This window comes from Myotis brandtii, unplaced genomic scaffold, assembly GCF_000412655.1.
Source record: "Myotis brandtii unplaced genomic scaffold, ASM41265v1 scaffold38, whole genome shotgun sequence".
Lineage (NCBI taxonomy): Eukaryota > Metazoa > Chordata > Mammalia > Chiroptera > Vespertilionidae > Myotis > Myotis brandtii.
The window spans coordinates 3,187,298-3,206,222 of record NW_005364596.1 but is presented as its reverse complement, the minus strand read 5'-3'; the positions used below and the strand labels follow the sequence as shown (position 1 = coordinate 3,206,222).

At 40.7% G+C, this 18,925-nt stretch overlaps 1 protein-coding gene across 1 annotated transcript in view; it reads left to right on the top strand.

Annotated features, from left to right (window-relative positions):
• The window catches only part of LOC102241360 (cytochrome P450 2U1), a 36,780-nt gene that overhangs the window by 6,691 nt on the left and 11,164 nt on the right, over positions 1–18,925 (top strand). Inside the window, exon 2 of the mRNA XM_005872442.2 lies at positions 4,398–4,926. Within this exon, the coding sequence (XP_005872504.1) occupies positions 4,398–4,926 (529 nt within the window). The remainder of the gene's footprint in view (positions 1–4,397; positions 4,927–18,925) is intronic.

The following is an 18,925-nucleotide window of genomic DNA, read 5'->3' as shown; positions in this document are numbered from 1 at the left end:
GAGGGCTCCAGGGCATGCCCAGCCCATCTTGCCCAGTCCCAATCGGCCGGACTCCAGCAGCAAGCTAATCTACCAGTCAGAGCATCTGTCCTCTGGTGGTCAGTGTGCGTCATAGCGACTGGTCAAATGGTCGAATGAATGTTCAGACACTTAGCATATTAGGCTTTTATTATACGGTAGGTCCTTGGATTACGTAGGAGATTCCTATGGCACGACTAAACGTGATTTCCACTGTAAGTCAGAACCCACCTACGTAAGCACCTACATCACTCACGGTCAGAGCATCTGTCCTCTGGTGGTCAGTGTGCGTCATAGCGACTGGTCAAATGGTCGAATGAATGTTCAGACACTTAGCATATTGGGCTTTTATTATACGGTAGGTCCTTGGATTACGTTGGAGATTCCTATGGCACGACTAAACGTGATTTCCACTGTAAGTCAGAATCCACCTACGTAAGCACCTACGTCACTCACGGGGAGCACAAACACAGCAGTAAGGAAGTAAAACAGTAAAAAAAAGTTAAAAGAAAGATAACAATTCCTGACCTTTACTTGTGGTAAATAAATAATAAAAAACATAAAGCACATATGTACATACATCAATATGTCGAGTCCGACGTAACCCGAGGACTGTCTGTATAGGATATTATGTAACTGTTACTGAGGGCATTCACTTCATAATAGGTAAGTCTTCTTTCTTCATCATGTCTTTGTCTTCCAAAATATTGGATTTTATTAATTTTAAAATTTTGTTCTACTGAGCCCAACCACAGTATCTCAGTGGTGGAGAGTCAACCTATGAACCAGGAGTCCACGGTTTGATTCCCGGTCAGGGCACATGGTTGTGGGCTCAGTCCCCTGCGGAGGGAATGCAAGAGGCAGCCCATCAATGATTCTCTCTCATCATTGATGTTTCTATCTCTCTTTCCCTCTCCCTCTCCCTTCCTCTCTGAAATCAATAAAAATATATTTTAAAAAATTTGTTCTACTGAGATTTAATTTACCTAGCTGACATGCACAGTTCTGACAATTGTATATACCCAGGTAACCAACACTCTGATCAGCATATAGAACATTTCCACCACCTCAGAAAAAGGTCTATGTCCCTTCGCAGTCACACAGTCACTCTCACCCTCGATCTTGATTTCCATCACCATAGGCTAGTTATCCCTTTCTAGCACTTATAACTGCAGTTATTCAGTATATAATTTTTTGTGTCTGGCTTTCACACTCAGCATATTTTTTGAGAATGATAATGCTGTGTGTGTGGAGGGGGAGGGGGGTAGTACAAAGTACTCCTTTTTTTTTTTTTTATTGCTGAGCAGTAAGTAGTCTATTTTACAAATACACCGCAGTTTCATCCCCACCCCCTTTTGTTGAAGGAAACCTGGACTGTTTCCAGTCTGGACATTAAACAAAAAGTTGGTTCCAATCCTGGCACCATTTTGTCCAAATAAAAAAAAGTTTTGGGATTTGGATTTTGTTACTTTTCAGTCTGCCTTCCACTAATATTTAGATTTTTTTCAGAGGCCTCCCTCCCTTGCTCTTTTCTCCAGGAAAATCATAGTATATACATACAACTGCAAAGGAATTCAAGTGGGTAATATTGAAGATGGACACGTTTATATATTCATATTCATCACACAAGCATAAAGGCTAAATATAGAAAACAAGTTAATATCTTGGCCAGTCTCACAATCTAATTTTGGAAAGGGCAGGTAAAGCTGCAAGGGGTTAAAAAAAAAAAAAGTGGTGTGCGTGGGTGGAGGGCAGCAATAGTGTCAATCTATAGAGTTTAAGGCATTATCAGGGCCCCAATGATAATTATAATTACAGCTTGTTCTTATTGACCTTTAACAAATGCTAGACATTGTGCTAATGATTTCATTTAATCCTTATGCTTGATGTGATACATTTATTACCCCAACTTGAGGTAGAGCATATGGACATTCAGAGGGTACATAAAAAAGTGCATAAACATTATATATAGAGGACATTCAAAGGAGCATAAATCATAGGGCCTTAAAGGGATTGGAGAGGTTAGTTTTTAAATAGCTAGTGGTGCAACTAAATAGTATAAATAGCATTTTTACTTTCTCTTTTCATTAGCATTTTGCAAACTCTTCTTAAGCCATAAGCCCTCTCTGTTCATGCTCACTGGGTATAGTGTGTGACATTTACCTCCCAGGGAACTATAAACCAGCTGGACAATTGTAGTTTTACAAATGGAGTAATTTAACACCACTCCTCACGACAAAATAATAAGTACTTTGATATTGTGGATATACTGTTACCAACAATTCTGGCCAAAATCCATCTACAGCAAGAAAGAATTTCGGTGGAAAAGTGAGTGGTTTAAAAGTCATCTTTGGGAATTCAATAAAAAATTAATTTTTTTCCTAATGCTTTCTTTTCTTCCTTCCCCTCTCTATCCACCCCAAAGATTGTTTAGTATTCTCTTCCTTTACTGCTAATGATTATTATATTACTGCCCTATTTAAAATAGAAACGATGGCCCTGTTGGTGTTGCACAGTGGTTAGAGTGCCAGCCTGCACACTGAAGGGTCTCGGGTTCGATTCCTGGTCAATATCAGGTACCTGTGTTGCAGATTCGATCTTTGGCCTGTTGGAACACGTTTGGGAGGTTAACCCATTGATGTGTCTCTCTCACATCAATATTTCTCTCCATCCTTCCCTCCCTACCTTCCTCCCTCCCTCCCAACCTTCCTCCCCGTTCCCAATCTTCCTCCTTTCCTCCCTCCCTTCCACTCTCTCTAGAAATCAATGGAAAAAATATTGTGTGAGGATTAACAATAAATAAATAAATAAATAGGAAGAATGGAGAAGAAAGTATTCTTTTTTCTGATAAGAAAGCCCTGAATACAATTTGGAGAAATCCATCCTTAAGGAGCACTGTATGAGCCAGTGGCTTCACGTTTAAAATAGCGTTGTGCACAATGTAGCTTTTGGTATTAGTTAGCTAGGGCTGCCGTGACAAAGTACACAGACGTGGTGGCTTCAACAGAAATGAATGTCTTCACTGTCTGGAGACTGGAAGTCTAAGAGCAAGGTGCTGGCAGGGTTGGTCTCTTCTGAGGCCTCTTCTTGGCTGGCAGATGGCCTTCCTTTTGTGAACACGTGCCCTAATCTCTTGCTATAAGAACAACAGTTATATTGAATTAAGGTCCACTCCTGCGACCTCATTTTACCTTAATTAGCTCTCTATGGACCCTGTCTCCAAACACAGTCACATTCTGAGGTACTGGGGGTTTAGGACTTCCACATATAAATTTTTGGGGGCACATAATTCAGCCTATAACACTTCCTACCTGCATGACAGATCTAACGAAAAAAAAAAAAAGAGATTATTTAAGAAAATGCTATCAATGCAATTATAACAAGAGGGTGTCTGTTAGGGATGAAAATTAGTCACATCTTCAACTATTTTAAAATCATTTGTGAATGTAAGTTGCTTGTAAGGAAAGATGTTATTGGCTACTATTTAAGAGAGCAAGGCCATGAAGAGAATCAGATGACATGTTGAAGTTCTTATCTGCAAACAAGTACCATAGTTTAAATGTTAAAAATTCTCCAAATTCAAAAAAATGAGAAAAGTAATATAAAATTAATGGTTAATTACAGAAGATATGAGGTGTTTTTTTTATTAAGCTTCAAATGACTTATGAAGAACATGGCAAAAATAGTATTAGAACAGAGTAGACTCGAAAGTTAGCATAGCTTCCTGGCATCACTTGTTTATAGAAAGGGTCACAGAACAAATAAAGGAGGCTAACTATGCTTTGGTCGCACTTTTGTAAGTACAGCATGGTGTTCAGCCTTTCAGAGTGTGCAGGATACAAAATAATCAGAAATAAGGAAACAGGTTTGTTCATGATGATCAATTAAGATGATTCATATGCAACTGACCTTTCACTAGATAAAATAAAATAAAACCAGAGGATTTAGCCTGTAGAAGAGGTAAAAGGAAAGTACCTATAAGCCATTATGAGCATTAGAAGATAGACATTTGTCTTAAAATTATTACACAATTCTCACATAATGTCTTAACCTCACATCAATAATAATGTCGTCACCCTTCCTTACCCTATTAATTTTCTCTTTATATCATCAGCTTCTTAAAGCAAGTTACCTACAAATTTAACACATTGCGTTTGCGTCATCGTCTTCCTCCGGTCTCTGGGAAGAGGAAAGGGTCCTTTTGGACTGCACATCCCGATCTGGATGAAGAGTAGCCCAGTCTTCTGGCTCCCAGACCTGGGGCAGAAACTCCCCCTCCCAGCTCAGGGTGGAGCTGCAGGTGGAGGCCGAGTCACCTCAGGGGCCTATGGTCCCCGCCAGATGTATACACTCCATATACAAACGAGTGACCTAAGGAGGCCCAGCAGCCAATCAGAGCGCAAGAACGCGCAGCCAGCTTCTTTGTTTTCCGGAGCTGCCACAGCCAAGCCGGGCCCAAAGGAGGGGCGCTACTGCCATTAGAGACCAAACTTGCAGGCTGCGCGCCCCCCTTCGTCCGCAGGCGTCTCCTGCAGGGAGGCGGCGCGTCCCCTTTTAGGAGGTGGGAGAGAGCCAGAGGCCGGCCAATCCCGGCGCCCTCCGCCGCTCCGCCCTCCCCGGTTCTGGTCAACTTCGGCTTCGTGCTGCTGCCGCCCTTCCTCCGCGGGAGGAGCTGGACCAAGGTCGGGGAGAATATCCCACACATAGACCCCTCCATGCCGGCCTCGCAGGTGCTGCTGACCAATCTGGCCCGAGTCTATGGCAACATCTATAGCTTCTTCGTGGGCCCCTACATGGTGGTCGTCCTCAATGACTTCCACAGCGTGCGCGAGGCGCTGGTGCAGCAGGCCGAGGCCTTCAGCGACCGTCCACATATGCCGCTGGTCTCCCAAGTGACCAAGGAGAAGGGTGAGCTGGGCCCGGGAGCCTCAGGTGTCCGGGGACTTGTGAAGCCACCAGCCGCACGCCCCCCGCCGCAGCATTCCTGCATCCCAGTCGGGGACGGGGTCGGGGTGGGGGGCGAGGTAAGGGGGCGGCAGTGCCTCCCTTTTCCGTAGCCTTTAAGATGCCATTCAACTGTAGCTGATGGATTACTCGTTCATATTTCAAGATCAGGAGGAAGGGTAATGGGAGGGACGGGGGTGACAACAAAGTGTGAAGCTTGGCTGCATCTCTCCAGGGGAATTCTCTCCTTCCCAGAACCAAGCCTCACTCTTCAGGCCCTGTCCCGGGAAAAAAAACTTGGATCCTTTTCACCTTCTGAGTTTTGCGTGCAAGAGTTTAAGAATAGAAAGTCCAGAAAAACACTTTAGGAGGCTATTGGCAAACTTAATACACTGAGTTTGTAGCCACTGTGATTCCTGCCTATTGGAGTCTAACTTGGGCAATTTTTCCAGGTTAGGAAACGAAACACATTGTTTCAATAAAATATCACATTTACTTTTCCTCTAACTCCACCCATCCACCTATTTATTTATTTATTTCCCTGTTTATTTATTGCCCTTCATCAGTCTTCCCCTCCCTTTGTCCTATTGGCTAACATAGTTCCCAGACTTTTTTTTTCTCTGAGTCACTCCTTTGTAGATATTAAATGTTTCCTCAGGGAGGCTTTTTTTCCTCACTGCTTCTCCAAAAATTAAGCTCCCTTTTTAGAACAATTTCATTGTACAAGTATTTTTCCTTTACTGCACTTACCAAAACTGAGGCTACATAATTTTGTGATTTGGGGCCAGGATGTGGGTCTCACCACTAGACTGACATCCAGGAGGACAGGGTAAGTCCTATGTGCCTGGCACACAGTAAATGCTCAGTAAGTATTTATTAAGGAAGTGAACTGCTACTTACTGTCTCTGGAATGTGGCATAAAGAGACCTAGGTATTTTAGAATCTGAGGAAGCCAGACTTTTGCATCAGGATTCTAAATGAATAGTAGTAATCCTATATAATAAAAGGCTAATATGCAAATAGACCAAACAGCTGAATGACCGGTCAGTATGACGTGCACTGACCACCAGGGGGCAGGTGCTCAGCACAGAGCTGGGCTCACGGCCGGCGAGCATGCTGGCAGTGGTGGGAGCCTCTCCTGCCTCCATGGCAGTGCTAAGGATGTCCAGGAGCAGGCCTAAGCCATCAGTCGGACATCCCCCGAGGGCTCCCAGACTGCGAGAAGGCACAGGCTGGGCTGAGGGACCCCTTCTCCAAACCCCCCCCCCCCCCCGTGCATTAATTTCGTGCACCAGGCCTCTAGTGGTGATCATAATATTCTAAATGTCTCATTGAAAAAGTGAAGTCACAGTTCATACCTCACCCTCTCCATGCCTTCACACAGGCTACTGCTTCTACCTGGAATTCTCTTCCAATCTCATGGCTGCCTGCTTTTAGTTTTTTTAGATTGTGATGAAATACACATTATATAACATTTGCCAACTCAGTAATTTTAAATCTTACAGTTCATTGGCATTAGGTTATTCACATTGTTGTGAAAACCATCACCATCATCTCCAAAACTCTCTTTGGCTTGCCAAACTGAAGTCTTATGAGCATTAAACAAATATTAACCCCAGTTCTCTTTTTCCAGTCCCTGGCAACCACTTTTTTTTTGGGGGGGGGAGGGGGTCTCTATGAATTTAGTAATCATACAGTATTTGTCCTTTTGTGACTGAAATATTTCACTTAGCATAATGCTTCAAGGTTCATCCATGTTGTAGCATGTGTGAGAACTGCCTTCCTTTTTAAGACTAACTAATATTCCATTGTATGTATGTATTACATTCTGTTTACCCATTCGTTCCCTGACAGTTGGGTGCTTCCTCCTTTTGGCTCCTGTGAAAAAAATGCTGCTATGAACATGGTACATATACAAATATCTGTTAAGAAAAAACCCAAACAAAACTGATAAAAGATGTTGGCCAAGGTTAATTTTTCTTTAATACAGTTCCAATAAATCAAAGCATAATAGCCCAACAACCCAATATGAATAGTTAAAAAGATGATAAATATTCATATAAAGTTAAAAGATGATGATATAACCTTGGTTAGTGCAAATAAAATCCATAATTGAGATTTTGTTTTCTAGCAGTCAGATTTTCAAATATATTTGATACCAGTTATTAAAGGAATGGGGAAACAGGCACTTATATGTCCAGAGTAATATAATCTTGAAAGAGGGCAATCTAGTTTTTATTTTTATTATTTTTCCTCCAGAGAAACAAACTAATTATATAATGAATTAGTCTGTACACACACACACACACACACACACACACACACACACACAGATTTATTTCATGTAATCAGCTTACATGCTTGGTGTTGATGTAAGAAGGTTTAAACCTGTAGAAAATTATTATGAAAGTTTATTAGCGTTTATTGGCGACAACTGACGACATGCCAGGAAGTAATATTTCAAAATGCTATTAAGAGGGCAATCTAATTTTGTTTATTTTTGTTTTTTAATATATTCTTATTGATTTCAGAGAGGAAGGGAGAGGGAGAGAGATAGAAACATCAATGATGAGAGAGAATCATTGATCAGTTCCCTCTTGCACACCCCCTACTAGGGATCGAACCGAGATCTCCTGGTTCAACCACGGAGCCACACTGGTCAGGTGGCAATCTAGTTTTTAAACTTAAAAATGCACATACGCTAAGTAATTTCAATGCAATCAAAAGAATATTTCGTGACCTAAAAATTATATAAAATTCCAATTTTAATGTTTATTGGAATACAATCATGTTCATTTATTAACCATTTGTCTGTGACTGCTTTTGCACTATAATTGCAGAGTATTTCTCTCAGAGACTATATGGCCCATAAACCTAAAATATCAGTTAGTCTTCTTCAGGAATTTCGCCTGACCCCTGCTCTAGAACAGTACTGTATAGTAAAAATTTCTGCAATGACAGAAATGTTCTCTATGCTGTCCACTAGCTAAATGTAGATAGTAAGATTGAGAAAGTGAATGCAGCTTATGGCTATTAGCAGACAGTGTAGCTCTAGAAAACAAGAGGCTAATTTTAAACTAAACATATACTCTTACAATGTATGGAGCAATACATCCATGAATTTTTTTGTACCCTGCCTTTGTCACTCTTTAGCTGCGTGAACTTAGACAAGTAGAAAATAGGCAAATACCAAAATTTCATTGAAAGAACACTGAATGAATTTTGTACCATCCATGTAATGGCCTTACTGGAAGATAGCCAAGAAAGTAAGTAAAATAAGAACAATGGATAATCTTTTTTTTTTTTTAAATAACACATTTTTCAGTGTGCCACTGTGTAACTAGCAGCCTTAAAACTTAGTTCAAACAAGTCCTAAAGTGCTGTGGGTGGCTGGGCTCAGCTTGTGCTTTCGTTCCACAGCCATCTGGGGCTTCCCTCTGCGGGGCCGTTGGCGCTGGTGTCACCCGGGAGCTCAGCTGGGGCTGTTGTGAAGCACCTTGGTTCTTTTAATGTGGCCTTTTCATATGGGTTGGGATTCTCGCAGCTGGGTTTCAAGTGGATGAAAACAGATATTAAAAGTCACTTCTGTAGTCTATAGGTAAAAAGCTCTTCCGGATGCAGGTAGAGGGGAGAGAGATTCCACTGTCCATGAGAAGAGTGGACAGGAGATAAGAGTTTGTGGCCATCTTTAATTCACAAGCACCTGTCATTGCTGATTATATATTTATAGAAAATCCTTATTGTACACAAGAAATGGTTGATAGTGTTTGCCTTTATATAAGGGAATAGAGTTTGGGGGAACTTACCTCTTTGCTTGTGTTCTTTGAATTTTACTATGTATTACCTATTGAAAAACTCCCCTTTTAAGCCTTTTTTCACCAGTGGCACTGCAAAAACCACCACTGTTTAACAGTTTTTCATTTTTAAATAGCTTAAAGAATAGAAATGAGCTGGTGCAGGATGTCAAATCTGTTAAAAAACAAACAAACAAAAAACACCACAAATCTAGATGGTGGACTGCCTAGAGCAGTGATGGCGAACCTTTTGAGCTCGGCGTGTCAGCATTTTGAAAAACCCTAACTTAACTCTGGTGCTGTGTCACATATAGAAATTTTTTGATATTTGCAACCATAGTAAAACAAAGATTTATATTTTTGATATTTATTTTATATATTTAAATGCCATTTAACAAAGAAAAATCAACCAAAAAAATGAGTTCACGTGTCACCTCTGACACGCATGTCATAGGTTCGCCATCACTGGCCTAGAGATTCTGAGACTGCAGTAAAATGCTCAAAATCTCTGGGTTTGGATTTAGAAGTGGGTTCAAATCCTGCCTTTGTCACTCTTTAGCTGCATGAACTTAGGCAAGCTTCTTAAATTTTTATGTAAACCAGGAATAATGGTATTTCACCCTCAAAATTGTAATTATAATGCATTATCAGCCACTTCCTGATTGTGTGGTGTCAAAATATATGCCCTCAATCATTATGTCTCCTCTGCTCAAAACTGCAAAAGGTCTTTACTATCAGCTCAAATCCAGACTATCTTGGTGATTAGTCTTATAGCTGTACCAAACTTGTCACAGATCTTACAGAGTCTCAGCAGACATTCTTGTTTCGTAGCCTCATTCTTTACCATCCCTGGAGCATACCACACCCACTCCCAAGTAACCAAATGTGAATAGAGTGCTTGGTGCATCTGCACGCACAGCCAGGCCCACCGTGCGGCCAAACCCCTTGTCCAGTCTCCTTCATCAGACCAGGATCCTTGGCCTAGTGATTTCTCTTAACCGTCTTTGTTTCCCCACCCTTGTACAGTATCTTTCATGAAATGGGCATTTGATGACTGAAATTGTGTTTCCAACGTGTCTTTTTGCTGATGAGCCACTAAGCAGACCCTCAATAAATACTCAGTTGAAAAAATATATATTTGTTCAAGTCACTGCTTTTAATTCTTTAGGTATATACCCCAAAGTGGAATTGCCTGATCATAGTTTAAATCTGTTCAATTTTTTGAGTAGGTGCCATAATGGCTTTCCATAGTGGTTGCACCATTTTACATTCCCATCAGCAATGACAGGTTCAATTTCTCCACATCCTCAACAACACTTGTTATTTTGTTTTTCCATACCTGCTGAAATGTCACCTCTTTGAGAAACTGGTCCCTGAGATACTTCTCTACTGCCAGGTAGAGGTGCTCTATTCTTTTCTCCATGATTGTATGTATCACTTTCATTCTAACGGGATTTCTTGTTAAAAATCATGTATTTAACCATGTCACTTCCCAGCTGAAACCAATTGCCTCCAGCTCCATACTTGACCTACTGTGCCCTGAAGAATCTGGCCCCTGCCTGCCTTTCTGATTTTATCTCTTCCCACTCTCCTTTTATTTGTACATTTCAACCTGCTCTAAGCACACCAAGCTGATTCCTGCCAAGGTTGTGACTGCCACAGGCCACTGGGTTTGCTTTGGGCCGAGAATAACTTTGCACTTGACTGACTCCTTGTCATCTCTCAGACCAAATGTTGCCTTTTAGTCCTATTTTAGACACTATCCAGTGCCACAACTTATTTTATCATATGCTTACTTCATTTGATAAACACTTTGAAAGTATTTAGCCTATCACCAAGTCTATCTACTACTGGAATGTGAGCTCTGTGAGGGCAACGATTTTGTTCATCTTCGTAACCACTGTGTCCCCACTAATTGGCACAGAGGAGGTAATCAAGAAATGAATGCATGCATACAAGCATTTGTTGATGCACTTACCACATCATAGTTTTTGTGTTTCATGTCTGTCTTTTCCTCTAGATTTTTAAAGGTAGGAATTAGATTTTCTTCTTTGAGGTCCTTTTTGGTGGCTATACCGTTTGGTCAAGAATTTATAATGAGTCAGTTTCTAAGTATTAGTTGGACCACAGATTATTATGAGCTCCCTCTTTACTTAAGAAGCACTGCGAGCCTCGGGAAACTTGGTGCTTCAGCATCTCAACTAAAGCACCCATTCCTCTAAGACAGGGTGGGGAACATCCAGCCAGAGGGCTGTGTAAGGCCCCGGAAATCATTTGTTCTGACCCTGCCTAGGCATTAGGGGTGAGTTAATTAAAGGTTTGACCAAATGTAGCAGGCTAATTTTTAAGTTGATAATTTTATATGGCCTGTGAATGGTGTTATAAATATCCAAATGGCCCTTGGCAGAAAAAAGCTTCCCCACCCCTGCTCTAAGAGACAGGACGTGTTAGGCAATGCTGCTCTTATTCTGGTGGATGTGAAAGAATTGAGAAGAATTTCTGTAGCTGGTGAATGTGATTGACTATAAAAAGTAGAAGAAGAACCATATGTTGCAAAGAAAATGCTTGTGGACTTAACTTAGAATAGAGAACAGATCATCTGGATAGGAAAATTTAGACAGTTGAGGAGGTTTTTTTTATTGGAACTTTTTCAAGAGTGTAGAATTAAAGGAGAGAATGTGAGTTTATTTCAAGATGATTATCAAAGAATGAAAGAGCAGATGAGTTCTGAGTAGACTTCACAGGTCAGAAAATGGACAGCATGACCAACATGAAAAAGCGAGGCCACTGAAGCTAAAAGGCTGAGCGGCTCAGCTGAGCAAGACTTGAGGAGCGCCCAAGCTAACTTTGGCTAAAGGTTTCCAATGTCAAAATTGTGATATGTGAAACTGTTCAGATAGAACATGTGCAGACTTTTAGGGGAAAGAAATGATATTATGAATTAGGGGCCAATAACATTATTAAATATTTATCACAAGATATTTAAAAATACTTTTGCTGCTAAAGACTAGCAGACAGGGAATGTTTCATAAACTGTGATATGCATAGAGAGGCTGGAAATAGTTAACACATTGCCAAAACAATCTAGAATGTGGGAAGGTTTCTTATTATATTTGAGTTTTTCAAAATATCATACTTAGATTGGTGCTCTTTTGAAGCCCATAAGCTAGAAAGGCCATTAGATGTACTACATCAGCTATACCCATCACACTCATTAATTCATATGATTTTTTCCTGAGCAGGAATAGAAAATAAAATTACAAACTCAGAAGCAAGGCTACCAAAGAAGTGATTTACTCTAAGTGTGGCCCATTTCTTCTAAAAGGTTTCTGCACTCTATTTTTATTATAAATTATTTCAAATGGAAGATTCAGAGAGCAATATAAACTCATTTATCCACCACTCAGATTTGCTTCAGATTCATAAACAGTACATAACTTTATTTGGTATGTATTTTTAAAACTTATGTATCATATATTTAAAGTATTTTACTTCTAGCTTTTGTTATTTATTTATTTCCCTGTTGATAGAAATTAGATCATTTCTAATTTTGAGACACTGTTAGAGACTTGGAGCAAGAATCTAGGCCCGTGGTCGGCAAACTGCGGCTCGCGAGCCACATGTGGCTTTTTGGCCCCTTAAGTGTGGCTCTTCCACAAAATACCACGTGCAGGCGCACGTACAGTGTGATTGAAACTTCGTGGAACCATGCGCAGAAGTTGGTTTTCGGCCTGGGCAAGTCTATTTTGAAGAAGTACTGTTGATATTTGGCTCTGTTAACTAATGAGTTTGCCGACCACTTGGGCAAACTCATTAGTCAACAGAGCCAAATATCAACAGTACAACGATTGACATTTCTTTTGAGAGCCAAATTTTTTAAACTTAAACTATATAGGTAGGTACATTGTTATTAACTTAATTAGGGTACTCCTAAGGCTTAGGAAGAGCCACACTCAAGGGGCCAAAAAGCCGCATGTGGCTTGCGAGCCGCAGTTTGCCGACCACGGGTCTAGGCAAATGCCAAAGCCATACAAATGGAAGGCAAAGGAAATTATGAAGAAGTTTAAAAGTACAGGATAAGTTGTCAGTATTGGCTACCTTGAAGGGAAAGAAGATGCAAAATGAAGTTAAGAACTGAAGATAGAAATGAAAGTTCATCTGGGGAATTTGAAAACGAGTGAGAAAAACAAGATAACTTGAATCTTATCGTAAATGCAGTAGAATAGTTATTAAAATAGTTATGTAAGAGAGCATGAATTCCTACTAAGAGGAACACTTCTATGACCCTGTGGACTTCTATAATCAGTGGACAATAGATAAGTGGATGAAAAAGCTGTGGGACATTTACACAATGGAATACTTCTCAGCTGTAAAAAAGGAAATCTTATCCTTACGCCAGCATGGATGGACCTGGAGAGCATTATGCTAAGTGAAATAAGTCAGTTAAGGATAAGTACCATATGATTTCACTCATCTATGGAATCTAATGAACAAAATGAACTAACAAGCAAAGTAGTGACAGACTCATAGACAGAGAGCAGGCTGACACCTGTTGGGAGCGGGGCTGGATAGGAAGGTGGTGGAGGGATTGAGCAAAAAAGAAAAAAAGGAGAAAGTACTCATGGACATGGACAATTAGTATGGTGATTGCTGCAGGGAGGTGGAGGAGGTTTAGAGGGGATACTAGTAAATGGTGATGGATGGAAACTTAACTTGGGTGGTGAACACACAATAGAGTGTACAGATGATGTGTTGTGGAATTGTGCACCTGAAGTCTGTATAATTTTGTTAATCAGTGTCACCCCAATAAATTCAATAAAAGGGGAAAAATTTAAAAAATATGTTCTCCTGCAAAGTTCTTAAGTGTTGTACAGTATTCCTTTGTGAAGATGTTTTATAGTCAGTTTAGCCTGACCTTTATTTGGTTTGAGGTGGATTTTTGTTTCAACTATAGAATCTATTCCTTTGACAAGAGCACCCCCTTTGTCTGAGGAACTCTGTCCCTACCATTCTTTTGTAGACATTAACTGTGGCTGGGCCAAATGATGCCATATCTTTATAAGAACTCTCTTCCCTGGTCACAATGACTAGTTGAGGGGGAGACCCCTGATCAAAGATGGACTGATCAGAATATCTCACTTCTTTGTAACACTGGTTACTTTGTGGGCTGGGCATAGAACTCAAGAATTCATACCTAGAGATCTATCCTCACATGGTTTGGGGGTAAGAATTTATACTTGTGGCATAGTTTGGAAACCTCAAGCCACAAAATGAACGTAAGGTGTCCCAAATTGCTTATCACTATGGCATACTTGATTGAAGCATTTAAATCCTTTCCCAGCATTTTTGAGGTTGGAGCTGGAGAATAGAGGGCTTTTCTCTCTGGTGGTGAAAATGGGAGAATAGACATCTTAAGATAGCTAATATTCGTGTAAAAGCTGATCTGCAGTAGGAAAGAAGTCAGTCAGACAGAAGGAAGTGAAAACTGGGTGCAGTAAGAAAAAGTCCTGTGACATTTAGTGTTTCATGAGGTGGTGACACTCGGCCCTTCCTGTTTTTTGGTTCCACATCCTAATTGACCTTTTTGCCAAACTAGCTTGAGGATATGTTTTTTTTGTCATTCCCAACCAATAGATTCATGACCACTATTGCTTTTTGTGGCTAATAATGGAGATGATAGGATATGCCAGAATTTCTTCCAAAAACTTCTAAGACCCTAAGCCATTCTGGCTCCACATCATGGGTATTTTGTAAAGTTTGGAACCCCGAGGCCATTAATTCTGTCAATGTCTCTCATCCCTGGCATTTTTGGGCACTGTCACTTTGGTCACTTCTGTCTTGCACCTCATTCCTGTTAGCTCACCATCAAAAACTCTTCTTGAAACACTTCTTTGACACTGCTAAAGTTATTTATTTTTCTAAGAGGTGCCTTCATGCACATCCTTATTAACACATGAAATATCAGCTCAGATGAGCTTTCTTCTGAGAAGCACTGCCTTCTCTTAGCTGATATGGTGTTCCATCCTCTGTCTACATTACAACCTCGATATACCTAAAATATACAACATTCAGTACAAGATGCAACTTCAATACAATCCAACATATAACAGTGTATTAGGATTGTTGGTTTACCCAGTTCCTCACAGGACTGTAAGCATCTTGAGAACAAGGACTGTATCTTCTAAATCTTTGTTCTCTTAGTAGCAAGCATGCAGGGCCTCATTTATTCAGGAGATTCTAACTAAATACTGGGAAAACTAATAGAAAAGGGGTATTTTGCTGGATAAAGTATTTCTGAAATACAGGTGTGTAATTTAAAAGATGGTGAGTACAGACTGAGGACCTAACAAAGGAAGAATAAAATTCCTTGAGTAAGAGAACAAAGCAGACATCTCATATGTAATATCTTAAATGATGAGATGGTAGTTAGAATTAGTATCAAATCCTGAAGTGGAGTGAGACCATATTTTTGCAAGAAAAGGAAAGGAGGCCCAACAATACTTAGTAAATGCTGACTGCAGCAAAAGACTTGGCCCTGGTTAAAGACAGGAAGAGTGACTAAGCTGGGTTTGTCTAGGAAGTAGTTTATGGAACTTTACTAAACAAAGGCAGAGTTCTGTTTTGGGGAATAATGGAAACATTTCCATTCCTCTTGGTCTTGACAACCACATACCAAACCAGAAGGACTTTTAACAGAAGCGTATACTCCACCTATGATGAAATGTATTTACAGTTCTGCACCACAACATCTGAAGACAAAAAGTGGACACAAGATTAGCAAATGAGTTCATAAAGCAAGGGATGACAACCTTTATGCGACTACAGAGAAGAGTACTGTGAGACAGTTTACTCTGTAGAACTTCCAAAAGGCTCAGGAACTGGAGGTACAGGGGTGAGACAGTGGGCTAAAAAGAGCGATTGCTTGAAATGCCTATAAGGGTAATTGTTAGCCAGTTCCTCATCACCACCCCCACCCCTGCAGAAAATAGATAACATGTTCTGGAGAACATTGGGTTTTACTGAGCTCGTGGTCAGTCAGGAATGCAGCGCGGGGGAAGCAAGGGCAGAGAGATATGGCCTTGTACCACACAGGATGAACAGTTACCTCTAGATCAGCAGTTCTCAACCTGTGGGTCGCCAACCTGTGGGTCGTGACCCCTTTGGGGGTCGAACGACCCTTTCACAGGGGTCGCCTAAGACCATCGGAAAACACATATATAATTACATATTGTTTTTGTGATTAATCACTATGCTTTAATTATGTTCAATTTGTAACAATGAAAATACATCCTGCATATCAGACATTTACATTACGATGCATAACAGTAGCAAAATTACAGTTATGAAGTAGCAATGAAAATAATTTTATGGTTGGGGGTCACCACAACATGAGGAACTGTATTAAAGGGTCACGGCATTAGGAAGGTGAGAACCACTGCTCTAGATAAAGAGAAAACTCTTAAAGAGCTTAACTCTGAGTGTATTGGACAAAGAACACTCCACAAACCTGGCTACCAGCAAAACAAGGACAATTGCCTGTCTTGGCCTGGACCCTGGCAGAGAAAATTCCGCCTCCACCACTAATCTCTGTCGCGACTATTCTGCCATTTAGTGCAAAAGCAGCTGCAGATTGTGTAAATGAATTACAGTGACTCAATAACTGGCTGTGTTCTAGTTAAACTTTATTTATAAACCCTGAAATTTCAATTTCATATACTTTTCACAAAGGATCTAAATAGATACTTCACCAAAAAATACCACAAAATATTATTTGAATTTTTTCAACCATGTAAAAATGTAAAAGCTAGTCTTAGCTCTCTTGTAATACAAAAAAGGTAGCAGGCTGGATCTGGCCTTTGGTCTGTAGTTTGCTGACCATTAAACTAGACATTAAGTGAGCTTTTTAAAAACTGGAGGTTGATCACTCACCCTGTTTCCTCTCAACTCAAAAGAAGGCAAGAAAGGAAGAGGGGAAAGAGAATAGACATAGTAGGACAAGTAGAAAGTGCAAAATGTTAGAAATAGTACTTAAATGTAAATGGACTAAGTTTACAGGCTAAATGATGGCCAGAATGTATTTTTTTAAAAAAATCCAAATATATGTTGTTTAAAAGAGTTATATCCTCCCCCAAAAAAGAAATATACCCCAAACATAAGAGTTCATTTCAAATTCAAAGTAAAAGAAAAGATTATAGTAAGAAAATGCCTGAAAAAAGGAAAGCTGATGTATTTTTGACAAAAATATACCTTGTCAGACTTAATTATTAAGAATAAGGAAGGCAGAGGACCAACATGGGGGCATGTAGGACCTGAGTGAGGGTGAGATTGTGTGTGAAAGCATGTGCGAGGGAGAGATGGTGTGGGTGTGAGTGTGGAGGGAGAGATGGTGTGGGTGTGAGTGTGGAGGGAGAGATGGTGTGGGTGTGAGTGTGGAGGGCATCTTTCAGTCAGTGTGGGACCTCCGGGCGGTTCGGGCGCTCCTGGTGGAGGAGCTGCTAGGCCTCATGCGGATTGGTCGGGCGCTTTTCTCCCATTGAGAGTGGAGTGCTTGACATTTTGGAGGATCCTCAGGGTTCTCCTTGGAAGGAGGCTGTGGGGAACAGCCGAGGCCCAGCACCCTGATGCTAGTCAGGCATGCAGGGCCCCAGTGCTGAGACTGGACACCCCCAGCACGGGCCTGACGCCATGACCTGGCGAGCCTGAACCAGTGCCCTGGACAACCGCCCTGCCACGTTGACAGGGCCTGCCTGGCCTGCCTGCCCTGTCATCTTGACTTAGCACACCTGGCCCTGCCATTGTGACCCATCACCCCACCCCCTACCCCCAGACAGACGGGCCTGCAATCGCAACCTGGCTGCCTAACCAGGTGCCCTGGACTACATCAAAATAAAAAGCTTCTGCACAGCCACAGAAACCATCAACAAAATGAAAAGGGAGCCCACTGTATGGGAGAATGTATTTGGCAATGATACATCTGATAAGGGGTTCATTTCCAAAAAATATAAGAACTCATACAACTTTACAAAAGGAAGTCAAATAATCCAATTAAAAAATGGGCAAAGGACCTAAATAGACACTTCTCCAAAGTGGACATACAGATAGTTAAGAGATATGAAAAAATGCTCAAAGTCACTAATCATCAGAGAGATGCAAATTAAAACAATGAGGTATCATCTCACACCTGTCAGAATGGCTATCATGAACAAATCAGTAAATGAGGTGAGGATGTGGAGAAAAGGGAACCCTAGTACACTGCTGGAGGGAATGAAGATTGGTGCAGCCACTAAGGAAAACAGTATTAAGTTACATCAAAAAATTAAAAATGGAATTGATATTTGACCCAGTGACCCCACTTCTAGGAATATATTCTAAGAAACACAAAACATCAATCAGAAAGACTATATGCAAGCCTATGTTCATAGCAGTGCAATTTACAATAGCTAAGATCTGGAAATAGACCAAGTGCCCATCAGTAGATGAGTGGATAGAAAAGCTGTGGTACATTTATATCATGGAATACTATGCAGCTGTAAAAAAGATATCTTACCCTTTGAGACAGAATGGAGGTACCTGTCTCATGCTAAGTGAAATAAGCCAGTCAGAGAAAGACATGTATCACATGATCTCACGGATATGGAATCTAATGAACAAAATAAACTGTTGAACAAAATAGATCCCAGAGACATAGAAGCATGGGACAGACTGTCAAATCTCAGAGGGAAGGTGGGGTGGATGGGTGGGTGGGAAGAGATTAACCAGGGAACTTATATGCATATATGCATAGCCCATGGACACAGACAATAGTTTGGTGGAGATATGGAGAAGGGGGGTAGACCCCTCAAAAAGGAGAAATGGGAATATCTGTAATATTTTCAATATTAAAGATAAAGTAAGAAAAAAACAATAAGGAAGGCATTGCATGATGATAAAATGAGTTTTGTTGTTTTTTTTAAAAATATATTTTATTGATTTTTTTTTACAGAGAGGAAGGGAGAGGGATAGAGAGTTAGAACATCAATGAGAGAGAAACATCGATCAGCTGCCTCCTGCACACTCCCTAACTGGGGATGTGCCCGCAACCAAGGTACATGCCCTTGACCGGAATCGAACCTGGGACTCTTCAGTCCGCAGGCCAATGCTCTATCCACTGAGCCAAACAGGTTAGGGCA